A 14,794-nucleotide genomic window follows, 5' to 3' on the forward strand; every position below is an offset into this window, starting at 1 on the left:
TCTCAATCCATTCATCTCCTGTTCTATATTGCCGCAACTCAGGTGGAAGGCCTTGTTGAACTTCATGAGAACTTCACTTCGGTGCTTTCTGTGGATGTAAAGAACTAGTCCTTCCTTTTGTCCAAAACTGCTTGAATCTTTGAGTACAGGACAAAAAATTCCACAGTTACTTGATTCTTCTTTCCTGCTCTGAGGGCAAGTTGTCTCCTGCTGTCATCTAAGCTTCATGTATAAGGATCTTATTCTGTTTATTAGCAGTTACTACTTCAATGCTGGAATCACTGATAACTCATGGGCCACTAGGTTTATATAATCTGTGCAGTGGAATGCTTTTCTATTGCACCTTCACTGTGACAGGTTGGGCAGGGGACAACATAAAAGCCCACCAAGGTTTGGGGCTGAGGAGGAGGACATGCTTTAACCAGGTAAAGGGCCTGACTCTAGTCTCTGCAAGGGTACAGACCTTTTACTTTTTCATTCTCAGAAGCTGTATATAGAAAATAAGCTACTGACTGAGCCTTTTCTGAATGTTTTACAACAACCCATTCTACTTTACAGGAAATCTCTACGTACTCCCAGGTTTTAAAGCACCTCACAACTCTCTTTCTTGAGGAATGCTGCCTTGCTTTCCCTTCTTCACATATTTCAATATAAGATATATTTTTCAGAAGTGTTCAAATTCTGCTGCTGCTTTGTAAGGTTTTCCCACATGCTTAACAGAAGGTGCTGTGAGAGGAGGGGAGCTTTTGTGTGCATGACAGCTGCTGCTTGTATTGAATTGAAATCAGTAGTTGCCATACCAGGCTCCTGATCAGGCCACGGAGCTCACATCCAGCAGTCTGGGTACGGGAAGCAACACATAGAAAACGCGGGAAAGCAGGTTACACATCAGAACCACATGACAAAGACAAATCCAAATGGGAAATTACTTCTAATGAAAATCTTTGGAGGGCTAATAAGGTTATCTTGATGCTTGTACAGCTGTCTCTTCTACCGTGCCAATCTTTCAAGGGCTCAGCTGGAGAATGCCTCTAAGAAGTTGCATGCAGTATGACTGATCAGTATGAAACTTTCCTCTCAACTGCTTGCCCTGAATGAGGCTATTCCCAAGAGAATGACAACAGCTTGGATTTGTTTCTCCTTCCTACTGAAATTCTTTCAGCGGAAGGAGGGGCAGAAAAACTGTCAACAGCTTCTCCTCTTTCAGTCTACTTCCCTCCAGTGGAAGTCCTCATGAGGAGATTTATTCATTGTACTGTTAGCGTTCACAAGTTAAGGGGTGCATACAAAATGTGTGAGCTTATTTTTCCACCTTCAGTTCTAAAATAGCAGTTTTAGAGGACATCCACCTCTCCTACTCACTGAGTAAGCCCAAACCTTTATGGCTATCTCCACCTAGAAACAGAGATACTTATCTACACGATGTTGGCTAGTCACCCATGATAAGGCAGGTTGTGCATTGTCCTTTTTTGTAAAGTATGGGTGAAACCAAGACGACAGAGCTAGTAGTTCAAAATCACAATAGAACGCTCATTTTTGTTTTTTCTAAGCAAGAATTCAGGTAAGGAAAATTGGAGGAAAATAGATATATACCAATATCCTAATCAATAAAGACCTTAAACGTGCTCATAGCTGCATGACTGCTAGTTTGAAACACACCATAATTGTATCCTCTGGCAAAATTGTTCCACATGAGAAGCCACATGCTATTTTGCATTTGGGCTGCAGGCCAACTGGTACAAAATAGCCATCCATGGCTTCTTCTGAGCCACCCTGCTCTCCATGAGATGTTTACCAAAGGCTGAGCGTGAGTTATGCCCTTACTCAAATGAACTTCTGGTAACCAAATTTAATGCTTCGGATAGCACGACCCCACAAGAATGAGTGCCTGTAGGATTACAGTTATTTCATGCCTTATTTGTCTGTTTTCACACATACTTAGAGGTCAGCGCTGTAGTCACTGTGTGTGCCTACTCAAGTCCTGGCACTGAAGGCACTATTATTTTGGCTTTAAAATGCACCTCTCTGCCAGGATATATGGAGCTGCTCCCATGACAGAGATGACAGTCTCACATAGCTCTCACCTAAAAAAATTCTTCTGACATAATTTGACACGCAGTACTCTCCAGCATCTTTCCAGCCTAGGGCCTATGCATTCATCTGACTTCTTACATGGACTGGAATTCCATATAACCCATATATAGCTCCAAGTTAAATAAATGCATACTAGGTCTGGCCCATAGGCACACTGTTAAACATTGCTACCCATGACAAAGCATTCAAGCCACAGGATGTGTCTCTGCCTTTGTTAAATGTCACGAATACCTTGCTGAGAAAAAATAAACAAAGGGCAGAAGCTTTTCCATTCCCTTTTCTCTACTAGTAGTTCAGAAAAATTAAAGTGCTCATTCACAATATGATAAACTAGATGAATGAGTTTTTGAGTTCCTGTTGCTCTTTCTCCTCCTTGGAGGAAAACAGTCCTCTAGAAATCAAATTCAGCACATGTAGACTACGGAGCTGCTGTGAATTTGTTCTTCAGAGAGAATGGGCACTTCCACTTATACCAAAGGAGTAGAGAAACATTTTCCTCTTATGCAGAAAAATAGCCATTTGTCAAACAAAAGAAATGTGAGTAAATTCTCTGGAATATTTTTCCATTTTTAGCAAAAAGAGGTGTGGCCTTAAGACAAGTGTTGCGTGTCACATCTTGCTTACGGCCAGACATCTTATCAGGGACTGGCCCTGGCATCTTGCAGAACAGATCAGATGCTTTTCTTTCTTTACATATATTTTAAGGTCTTCAAGCAAAAATGTGTATTATTGAACATGTTTGTATAGCATGGGCTTATATATGTAATATGTAGCAATACACAGCATGGTCTTTATATGACTGCAGTGCTTGCAGGTTGTTTTCTACTCTTCTGAACAACATTCTTACATTTTTATACTCTCCAGATCTGATTACCTTTGTCCATCCCTTGGCAGGCAGAGCAGAAGTGATAGAAGGACTCTGTAAGCTATACAGTACTTCAATTTGGCAAAGGAAAAAAAAAATCTCAAAAAAGATGAGCTTTCTTTCTCCTGATAGATGGCTAGTAGTTAAAGCAATCGATGCAACCTCCAGCGTATCTATCATCAGTTTGCATTTACACAAGGAAAACGTAGAACCAAACAATAGAAACAAAGAACAACACTTGAGCTATCCTCTAAAAAAGGGGAGGTTTGAGCTTTGTTTTTATCAAACAAACAGTAACATTTTATGCACTGTCTAAGCTGTAAGAATATTAAAAGCTTAGGGTCAAACTCTGGCTTCTAAGAAGCTTCGTAATTTACTTTCTGGAAGCAAGTAGTGAGAAAGAGAAGCCTTTGCTACAGCTGAGAAAACACCTGATCTTGTGATTTGATGTTCACACACACACAAAAAAAACCCCAAAACCAAAAAAGCAAAAGACTGTTTTATTAAGAAAAACTTAATTTTTAGTGAAAAATGAATTAAGCACATTGAGTGATGTCATTGTAAAGCAAAAAATACCTGAGTATTTCAACAGAAAAAAGATATGAAACATCCTAAATCTCTCATTTCTCTAGATAAAAAATAATCATCCAGTGTTTCAGTAGGTCAACTTACATTCCTTAAAAAACCCAATCCCACTCTACTACAGTAAACAATATTATATCAACCTTGAATGTGTAGCTCTTTTCTTTCTTTAAAACCAATTATGAGCAGGATCTCCAAGGAACTCAAACTAATGCTTTAGTTTAGGAGTGTGGCTGCAGTTTAAGTGGAATCCAAATGACATCTAGCTTTGAATCAATCTGCTTACCTGATAATAATCTAAATGTCTTCCCTCAAAATACACCGCTGTTCGGTACTCCATAGGTATTATTGGAGGGTTAGGGTTTAGAAACTGCGGGCATTCTTCCTCCTGGGGAGAGAACCATTTTATACATTATTCTAAATAAAAAAGTCTTATCACAACAAGCTCCAATGGCCTTCGGACAATGGAATGATTATTCCGAAGAACTTCATGCTTAAAATACAGTGACAGATTTGATTACACCCTTTCAAATTAGACATGCTAAAAATGACTGCAACATATGTCAAAGCTGTGGGTGATTATCTTTCCCAGCCTTGAAATCTTGTTCCTCCCACTGAGGCAAAATAGTAAAAGGAACAAAAATATCGTTTCAGGAGTTATTCAGTCTCACTGCCCCTCCTCAATCACACCCTTAAACTCCCACCCCCACACTGTCACTAAAAAAACCCCACACCTTTCACTTCTGGAGTTAACTTTGGAATAATTTTTAAATGCCTAATTCAACCACTGATACGAGAGAAAAAGCAAAGAAAATATTGAAGTGTTCTAATAAAAACCTAATAATCTTATTTTTAAACATTACCATATTTTGTTTAATCACATCCTGTATTGAAGAGGACTCCTCACAGATATGTCTCTTCCAGTCCCACTGGCAATTCCATCTATTGCTTGCACAGGAATAGCATCTACAAATATAACATGATAGTCATGACAAACTGTCAGGCTTTTTCCCCCATTGACAAAAAAAGTAAATGAAATTTCATCTTTATTCATGGAGGGTAGATCAATCTGTTATAGTGTCCTTGCTATATTAAGCTGAAAACTTCACAGTAAGAATAGTTCAACAACCCTCAAAGCTATTTTCTCCCTTGACTAATTGAGCAAGGATCAGAAAACCGCAGCATCTTGCACAAACTTCTGAGATCACGTCTGAGAGGACTGGAAATGATGTCGACCAACCTCCATCCATCAGGGTGAACTAAGTGAGGTTTGGGTTGGCTGTACCTGCCCTGGGGCAGCAACATCTCAGGCAGGGCAGATGATGGGGGCAGAGCTGGCTTTGTCCTACTCGAGTGCACTGCAACCCAAAGCACCGATCTATCTTTTGAGGAAACAAGTAGGTAAGCAGGTGTTCACAGAGCTCACCTGCAGACACATCTGCAGCTACAGAAATGGCAACCTAATGAGCTGGCCTTTTAATTATACATGCTATGAATACTCCTGTTTCACGTGGTTTATGCTACCGGCTCACCCGGTGGCCTTCAACCATTTTTCAACTCCATTAAAATGTAAGAAAAAGGATTTGGACACTGGCAAATTCTGAGAGTGACAAAGGTCTAATTAGGAAATGATTAAGTAACTCAGCTGCCAGTTATCTGAAGCGTCGGGCTACAGAACCTAAACACCTAAGTTAAGAAGCTGAAATACTTACGGCTGGTTTTCAAAAAGATTCATTGCTTCTTCACAGTCATAAAAAGGGTAAGTATGTGATGCAAAAAATATCCTGTTCTCTCCAAAGGTTAACTGAAGTGGAACTGAAACATGATCTATCAGAACAGAAAAAAAATTAAAAAATCTAAGTGGTTGTTGAATTCTTTAGCTCTTGAGCTGAATGATACAAAGATAATACTTTTACTATTTTACAGGACATAAGCAAATATTTAACTATACTGTTGACACTCTGGATCTCATGACCTGCTATACTTTAGATCTATAAGCTCTCTTTTGTCTTTTTAAGCTTTACAAAGTTTTCAGAGCATGGTTGTCAGAAGAAACGCAGAGATGGGATAAAGGGGAGAAGCAAAATTACAGAATAGCTTTGTTTTACAGAAGCGTTTCTCAGTGGTGCTATCATCATGGCAGAATTTTAAAGAGTCTGGAAGAAAAAGGAACACTGAGTAAGGAGATAATTGAACACAGATGAAAACTGGCATGAGAACAGTCACTTTAAATAAAACATTTTCTTAAATATGAATATGTCTGCATATAAAATTACTTTTTTCATTTGTGGATTAAAACTGTCATCGTCATGTGAATTAAAGCAAGTGATCTTTGTGGTTAATGCCCAAGAGTGCCTGCAATGCTAAGTTACCACAGGCACTTGTGATCTTCAGTTTGCCGTACATGATTTCTCCACAAACGCGCTACTCGTCTGGATTATTACTGAAATAAGAGTGGAAAATTCATCTTCAGAAACTGGTGCTTTCCTCAGCGAAGCTGCTTGAAATGCCTTTTGCAGAAATCATTAAGCCCTTGTGACAAGTTATTTCACAAGCTATTGAGCAATTTCAAACTCTGCTTTCCTCGAACAGGTTCTTGGAAGACCGTCAGCTGGTTGCCGGGAAGTCACCTTTGCCTGCACTGGGTCTCCTTGAATATTTCAGACAGGTAGGAGTGCCAGGGGATTTCCTAACAACAGGACTGCAAAGAACCATCCTTCCTTTCTAGAAATGTCCTGTTCTCTTTGAAACCAACCACAGCTGAAGTAACCCAGACTTCTCCAAACTCAATAGCATTTCTTAAGAGTAAGTTGATGGCTCAGGGCTTTTTGTGACATGTTGCCAGGAACCACTGCTGTGTTCAGAACTGTCTGCCTTCTGCTGAAGTGCCTGCCAAGCTTCTGAGCATTTTATACCACTTTTCAACATCCTTTCAGATGGATCCCTGTGCAACAAACTCAGAGAGGTGTATTATTTCTAGGTGACTTAGTTACTCTAATGCTACCCCTGACAAGCTTCTAGTCTCACATTTTATGCTGCAAGACATCAAGATGTCATGTTTATCAATCCAGTTGCTTTATGTCCTGCTTCACAAAATATTTAGGGCACGTGAATTGGCCCTAAATAATGGAGTCCTGCTCCAGCTAGTCTGAAACTTAAGAGAGGGATTTTAATATCATTACTATTCCTACAACTAAAACTGTATTTATACCTATTTCAGCCTTAAGAGAATTGAAACTTATCTTAAGTGCTTCCAAGTGCTGTTCTGACAGTTCATGGCCCCTGTGATACATACAAAAGGATTATCCTCAGGGGTACCTCGGCAAGCTGCAAGAGCACCTGTTTCTTGGAGGTTTTCTTTCTCCTTTTGTTTTTTCAAACTTGATACATAACAAACAGTGCTGTTTAACTAGTTTTATTATAAAATAAAGATGCATGAACTTAAAGCACGAATAAAGCTCTGCCTAGGAAACAGCACAAGAATTATGGTTGGGAACAGCCCCTAAGCATGTAATCAGTGGTTCAGAACAATGATACCTTCTTTAATTATATGATCACATATTTTTCCACTGGACTTACTATTGCAGAATATGAATGGCGGCAGCAGAAGAAGCAGAAGGCTTTATGAAAGAAAGGACAGCCTTGTGATATGGATCAGAAAACAAGCCACTGAACTACTACAGCTGACAAAAGCAAAACTAAGATATCGAAGATGAAACACTTCCTATCTGAAGTGCATATGAAGCTCCTCTGGACCCACAACTCAGAGTGATTAGAGTAAGATTAGAGTAGTTGGATTTTGTTTGTTTAGGACACAGAATAGCACCTCTCTGGTTCCATGTCTACACCTCTGCCAAGCTCCTGTTTCAGGTTGCTGGCAGAAACAATGGGAATGCTACAGCTTGTAAATACAGCAATGGAAAAAGTTTAAGCAAACCTATTTTTTTTAAATGTTTGACAAAGTTCAGCAACAGATTATTTGGGGAAAGGGACTGAAAGAGGAAAAAACCCTTGTATGCAGCTCAAATAAAAGCATCACACTAGAAGAAGCAGGCTATATTCTTTCATCTTATTATAAAATGACAGTAGCAATATTTCTTTACCTTGACCTTTCGGTGTTGGAGGAATTATATCGGGTGGATCACAGATAATAACTCCTTCTTTTAACTGAGCATAATGAGTAGTTTCACCAAATGTACACCAAATCTGGTCATTCTCAGTCAAAGTTGGCAGTGGGCTTACAGTCAGTTCCACCTGCAGACAAAATTTTAAAAGGGTAACATATTTTAAAGAAATGAACCAAGACTCAGTAAGATTTATGGCCAGAGAATTTCAACTGCTCTTTTATTCGGCCAACAGAAATATTTTGGCTAGCACCACAGAATATGGTTCTCCTTTTCAATTTTTATTTCTTCCCATCTGCTAATCTTTTCTTCTTATGTCTCTACTAATTTTTCGAGGCTGGGCCTATGTTGAATTAAACTGGTACAAAACTCTCTTGTCCTGTCAATGAATTAGACTAGAACAAAAATATCTGTACAGACACTCCCAAAGCCTTTTATTCTTGTCCTCAGCATCCAGTTCAGCAAGAGTAAATAGAGTGGTTAACACTTAAATCCTGACAAGCTTAATTAAAATTACATTAACCTTAGGTGTTACTAGTGAGTAATGAAACCAAGGCTGAATGGGCTGGCAAAGCTGGAGTCTGAAAGGGCTGAACAGAAAAGTGGCTTCCTCAACACTCAATGTACAATGAAATAAACCCAGTGAGATCTATCAATACTGCTGAAAAAGGATTACTGAATGACGGTGAGATCTTAACCTCCTCGAGGAAATTACCATTACAGAGTGCATGTAAGAAACTAAAACAAAACCAAATGGGAAAACTTATCAAGGAAAGAGGAGAAAATTGAAATTAAATTTTGGATGCTGTCCTCAATTTAATGCTTCAGATATGTTAATTGTACAGTTTAACTTTTCCATTTTGTGTTGCCAGTAGAAATTACAATCACCTCTTTCGTACTGAAACCAGACCACTACATTATGAGCTGCAACGTTTTTTGGTGAGTAAAGGACTCATGAGGCGACAGTGGCATTAATGATGTTACAAGCAGCATGCAGATGCTTGTTTAGATGACCTTTAAAGGTCCCTTCCAACCCAACATATTCTATGATTCCTTTGAATTTGGGTTTGGTTTTGGTTTTTAGGTATTTTGGCTTCACATGCTGTATAAGAAACCAGAGACTTGTCAAAACAAGTTGACAAGATCTCAACTAAGAGACGGTGTGGATTTTAAGTGGACTAGTTACGCTCTACTAACATCTTTATTCAACACAGAAATGGCCTTAACACATCATATAGGAAGAGAATTAGAAGAGAATTAAAGTGACGTGAATGAAAATACGTTTCTTTCTGATTAAGATTAAGAGTGATTAAAAGCCATTTTACTGATTCCACTTGCTAAGCAGCCCAAGGATGACCTCAGTCTGCACTGGCACGCTCCATTTGTTGTTGGAGCAACCTATGATATCCTAGTCATACTCTGAACATTCAATTTTCTTGTCATAGAGTCATTTTGCATGCTGAGTTTACCTTCTCCATGTACCCAAACAAACTTCGCTGTGTAGTCAAATCCACTGCTCATTTTAAAGCAACAGCTTATGGCTTCGTTGCTTACCTAAGTTTATGCTCAAGTAAGCTGAAAGGGCAGCATGAAATCTCCCTTATCAATTACTTTTTATGGGTTACACTATATTGTGCAACACTTCCATAATATTCAGTTAAGTCTGAGTGCTTTATCATCCATACTAGTACATCATTTTGGTTTGCAGAGAAGGTCAAAACCAGCATTTCTTAGAAAAAGCTACGAACTGCAACCTGCAAAAACAGCAGTGAGAAAGAACACTGTGAGAAATGCCAGAGACTGAGATATCCAAACTACTATCCTATTCCTACTCTTCACTGCACATAAAGAAATGCAGATATTCATCCTCCTGGTAGTCACATATAGAAGAACATGCAGGGAAAGCATTTTCTTGCCATACCTTAGCAGGGGCTCTGCGACTCATATTTAGAGGGTCTGCAGTAACGACAGTCATGCACGTGCCACTTGGACTCCACAGCCAGTGGTTCTCCTTATCAGCTGTTTCACAGTCTGCCTTCTTTGTGCACCTGACAAAACAGGAATGAAAAACAAAGCAAAGCAATATTATAGCTGGACTCTGCTTTCTCCCAACTATCAACAATTCCAGAATTAGAGCCCAAAATTACAACGCAAGATGACTGGGAATTTGCTTTAAGATTGACTATTTAGGTTGCTATTAGAGAATTTTTAACACGGTAAGTGGTGGAATAAGTCTTGCTGGTTTGAAATGTCAAAAGCAAGTGGGAACATGCCTATACTATTTTGGACACCAGGTTGGATTAGACAACCCAAATCAATACAAAGGCAGTAACATTTAGTACAGGAGCCATCTGGGAATGGAGCCATTGTCTGATCATCTGAAACTAGCGTGATCAATCTTCATTGCAATATATAACAAAGTCCTGAATGAGTGGGCACAGCCTGTTTTACTCTGCAGGTCAAGTGGCAGACACCTATGTGTTGCCAGTAATGAGAAATCCCACTTATGAGAGTAAAATGCAATAGAGAAGTATTGCTGGGGTACACAGGGTTGTGGAGAGCTCTTGCAAAGCTGTAGCACTTTGCAGTGAATGTTTTCATTAACTCCTGCCACTGCTTAAGACCCCTCTCTGTCAGGGCACTGTTACCATTGCAGGAGGAAAACAGCAGTTGTACAGCCTCACCAAAAATACTGTGAAACTCTCCTGGCTCAAGTACAGGAAATGATAGAAAGAAGAGATGCTGCCATGCAGAAGCTGCACATGTGGCTACAAAAACTTCTTGAAGTGTTCATATGGGAACAGTCCCATGCGTATTCTTTCTGTTCCATGTAAAGCTTGGGAGAAAATGCTGTAGGATCTGTGGCTGCTGTAGTAAACACTATTAATAAACTCATCAGGGCTTTAAGACAGCACAGTTCAGTCAACCCTACCTTTAAATATTTACATACACAGTCTACATTCAAATAACATATCCCTAAATGCACTATCACGTGCTGCACATGGTCACGAGACAGAACTTGCTGCAGATGAGAAAAATATTAGAAATTGGACATTTTTTTCTCCCCATTGGAAATAAATCCTAGCAAATGCAAAAATTCATGTTTGCCTGTTCTCAGAGATCATTAATATTTTGAGATATTGAGGTCAGCGGTCACATCAGAAACCTGAAGGGAAATCTACGGAAAATTGCCTTTTGTATGATACATGACATGGCCTTCAATTCCCAGCAGCCCAGGAGTAGTTCAAGGTGTATATTCCAGATTCACAGGTTTCAACCACAGCAACCGAAATCCAGGCTGGGGGAGTTACAGTATATTACATAAACCTGCATGCAGTGTCTCAGTTTCTCTGCAGTGCTCCATATTATGCTACACATCAGGCTGATAGGTAACTTGATGTGATAGTTCACGTTATCAGACAGGAAGCTAGAAGCCTGAAATCCATCTGCATACCATAATTAAATAGCCCCTTTGTTCCGACAGCAAGTACTTAGAATCACGAATTCTCAACTGCTCATGCCAAGGGGTTAATTAACTTAGTAGTAAAAAAGAGAGCTGCAGGACTTCTCTCCCCACTCCAATCAATGCAGAGTGCAAAGAAGAGACATTCCAGAGTTGTTAAGAGCTGTCCTAGTTTGTATGTATTTGAATATTAGTTCAGTTAACCTCTGCAGATAGTCAGGCAAATGTTGCTGTCTGCTCTCCTACAGTTAGGTGAAGGTTCAATGTAGCTACACGTCTTGATAGATGACAGATAAAACCAGTGTTTGAGCTATATACCTTATTTCCGACAGGAACAGTTTTTTCTTTTATGTTCTTTTTTACACTTTCATGCTCTATTTAAATATATGGTGTGATTTCTGAATTTTAAATAGGGAATATTCTTTTCAATTTCTGTGAGAACATTCCATGTTACAGTTCAGAGAGGGATAAAACACACAGTTAGAAGATTATACTGATTTTCAGTAGCAGCAGAAAAGTATGTGTTTTCCCAAACTAATCAAATCTGCAGAAGTCAACAGGCACTCATTTGTGTGCACAGAAGACTGATAACAATGCCCGCATGATAAAATTAAATCACTCTCAGGAGCACAAGGCAGAGTACAAAGAGCTGGGATCTCTATGCTGAATATAACCCACTGCATGTGTGAAAATTCAAGCTATTCCACTGCCTGCAGAAAACACCAGCAGTACTCACCTGCCCTCTCTCACGCACCAGCCGCAGTACGGATCGCTCGCTTGAGTACACATCTCGCAGTCTGAATATTTGTGGCAGTCCTGCACAGGCAGCCGATGCACCTGAAGGAACGAAAGTAAGGCAAACTGTAACGCATCTGAAGGCAGGAGGAGACAGAAATGTTTGTGGACAGGGTTGTACAGCACCACTGCCTGTGGCAGCAGAAGACCTGACCCTGTATTATGGTCAGAGTTCAGCTCGATTTTAAGAAAACACAGAAAACCAGAGACTGGTTATTTCTCCCTTAACAAAGTTTAAATTCACACACTTTTCCTGCTTTTTTTCGTTCCAATATTCTCTAATCTCTCTTCGAAGTGATGAAGAACACTGTTATAATGAAAAATCATGAACAAGTCTTATAAAATTGAGCTTTTCAGTTCCTCCAGTTACGTTACTTCCTGAAATCTGCATTACAGCAGCCACTGCGGGACAGAAACTACATCAATGATGCTCTGAATTCAAGAAGCAGTTGCTGCAGGACAGATACTTTCAAAAGGCTAACTTAGTACTGGCTAGATAATGATTTAAACAGAATATCCTCCCCTCTCTATCACTAGCATGGAGATGAAATCATTTGGAAATGTGACTGTCAGCGGCACTTTTAGCCAGAAGGCATATCAGAAAGTCTGCAAGCCTGAGAGAGTCAGAGTGTTTTGGTTTACTGCGCTTCTCCACGCATAACCCTCCACCACGCAATACATTCACGAAAGAAAATGGAAATAATTATGACAGGAAGCAGCAGGAAAAAGAGCATCATCAGTTCTCAAGTCTCAGTCCCTCAATAAATACACGGTTTCTGGTTTTGATTTCCTTTGGTGCTGAGAATAAACAATTTTGTCTTTCTTTAGTGTACAGAAAAAGGAGCCAACATACAACCATCCCTTTTAGTTACTTTTCTGAAATGATGTAAGAGGAGAATGGGACATACATCTTCCCGTTTATGCCTATGCTTTACTTTCAAAGAGCACAAAAGTCTAGCAGCACTAACTCTGAAATGTAAGCTTTCTTTTTTTTCTACCTTAAGCTCTCATTTAAAACAACTGGCAATTACAAAGCTACTTTGGAAGTCTGAGTTTGGCCTTTTCTTTCACATTCAGAGTTCAGCCTGACTCGGTTAAGGAAAACATCAACGTTGGCTAGTTTTCCTGCTTTTATTAATACAGAGGCTTACCTTTTCAGCATTCTCTTCTTCCACAGATTCTTACCCAAATGGAGTTAAGTTACTGGCACTCTGTTTCACTAACTGGTACCCATGAGTAATTTAATATCCAGTGAATGGGTTTTTTATGACAATTATTTCATAATTCTAGCAGGCAGAAACAAGCCCTAGAGATTGCTGTCTCTCCAAGTTTTATGTAAACTTTGTGGATTTTTTTAAAAAATAGCAGCTGCGTTTACAGCCAGCTCCAAAATGCACAGGAACTAATTTTAGAGATTTTCTAATTGTCACTGTTAATCAAAGAGAGTGGTAAAAGCTAAAACAAGCAAACAAGTTAGTCATTATGGTAAGTGCCTGCCACAGGCTTCTGCTTTCCTCCCAGTATGGTGTGTACCATAAGGAATTTTGGATCCTGACAGTGGTAACAAAGCAGAATAAGCATGGCAGGATGCTACGCTCCTTTCCAAGCCCCCCAAAAAGCTGCAAGGGCTTCCTCCCGCTCTCTCTGCCCAAGCTCTGGAAGCAGAGTGGGGAGGAGGGGGCTGACTTTTGAAAGCATTTCCTCCAAGCCACCCACAGCTATTGACACAGCAGCAGAAGCTGGGAGGGGGAAGGGGAGAAATGAAACAGGAAAGCAAGAGCTTATTTCTCACTGTGGCTCTTAACCTCTGTATCGTTCTTCCCTGTATTTCCCTCGATCTGATTTCTTTTTAAAAGCTGGTTCAAGTTATCACCCAGCACATCATCACTTTCATTTTGCTCAAGTGCTTACCGAGCCCAAGCAATTCATTTCCAGATGCTGAGGCAGGCTGCATCTGCCAGGTAGCTTAGCAGTAAGCACACCTATCAGTACAGCTAGACTGCCCTTTACTGTTTACCTTATTTTAAATAACTATAAACCATCCTAATTCCCAGAGTAGGGTTCTGAGATCTCTAGTCCCACGTCCCAGCAATGCTTAACCCAGAAGTGCATGTTTCAGCATTTGTTCTCCCCTCGCTTACATCGCTTCGTTTCTCCCAGCTCCGAAGGCCTCCATTCTCCTCCTGTCTATCTGCTTCTAAAAGTGGGTGGGACTGATCATTGTAATTAACTCCTGGAGATGACAGTAATGTAATGCCATTATAGAGCTCCCAACTTTACTTATTCATATTTCAGCTGAACAGGTTTTGTATAAGAAAACTATTATTCGCATTATTCAAAAACTTCAGTGACTATGAAAGCTCCTTGGAAATGATTAAACTGAAATCCTTTCTTTGGCAGAAATCTGCCGCTTTCTAAATTTAAACATTTTTTAGAGATGGAATTATGTTTTTGCAAATTTTCTCTGAAAAATTTGTCCGTGACCTTCCTCAATTCTACCAGTTCAAGCAGACTGTTGCCAGAAAACTTGTCTTCCTTCAGGGTTGCTGCCATCCCTTACGCTGCTCAGCAGCTCACGCCATAGCCTGGTGGGGACCTCGGGGCTTTTAAGCAACATGCCAGCTTGTCAAAAGGGGTGCCAGGATGCCCAGGATTTTGGGGACAATGTTGAAATTTGGAGCTCTGTTCCAAATCTGAACAGAAAGCCAAATGAGAAGTATCAGTTACTCCAAAAAAAAAAAAGATGAAGTAACCTTTCTCACACACTGTCATATTATTAAATGCTTTCTTGGTCGCTTATCTGGCACATCTTCTAATGTGCCTTCCAGCCTGAAAAACTTTCAGCTAGAATAGAACATTCTGGCAGCAGGA

General features: G+C 39.8%; 1 protein-coding gene across 1 annotated transcript in view; it reads right to left on the reverse strand.

Annotated features, from left to right (window-relative positions):
* PLXNB2 (plexin B2) overlaps positions 1 to 14,794 on the reverse strand; it is an 82,697-nt gene that overhangs the window by 61,246 nt on the left and 6,657 nt on the right. The window contains exons 4-9 of the mRNA XM_009865813.1: positions 11,865 to 11,965; positions 9,587 to 9,713; positions 7,645 to 7,795; positions 5,254 to 5,368; positions 4,405 to 4,507; positions 3,828 to 3,929 (exon numbers count right to left, since the gene is read on the reverse strand). Coding sequence (XP_009864115.1) covers positions 3,828 to 3,929; positions 4,405 to 4,507; positions 5,254 to 5,368; positions 7,645 to 7,795; positions 9,587 to 9,713; positions 11,865 to 11,965 — 699 coding nt within the window. The remainder of the gene's footprint in view (positions 1 to 3,827; positions 3,930 to 4,404; positions 4,508 to 5,253; positions 5,369 to 7,644; positions 7,796 to 9,586; positions 9,714 to 11,864; positions 11,966 to 14,794) is intronic.

The sequence above is a fragment of the Apaloderma vittatum genome, unplaced genomic scaffold (assembly GCF_000703405.1).
Source record: "Apaloderma vittatum isolate BGI_N311 unplaced genomic scaffold, ASM70340v1 scaffold7313, whole genome shotgun sequence".
NCBI lineage: Eukaryota > Metazoa > Chordata > Aves > Trogoniformes > Trogonidae > Apaloderma > Apaloderma vittatum.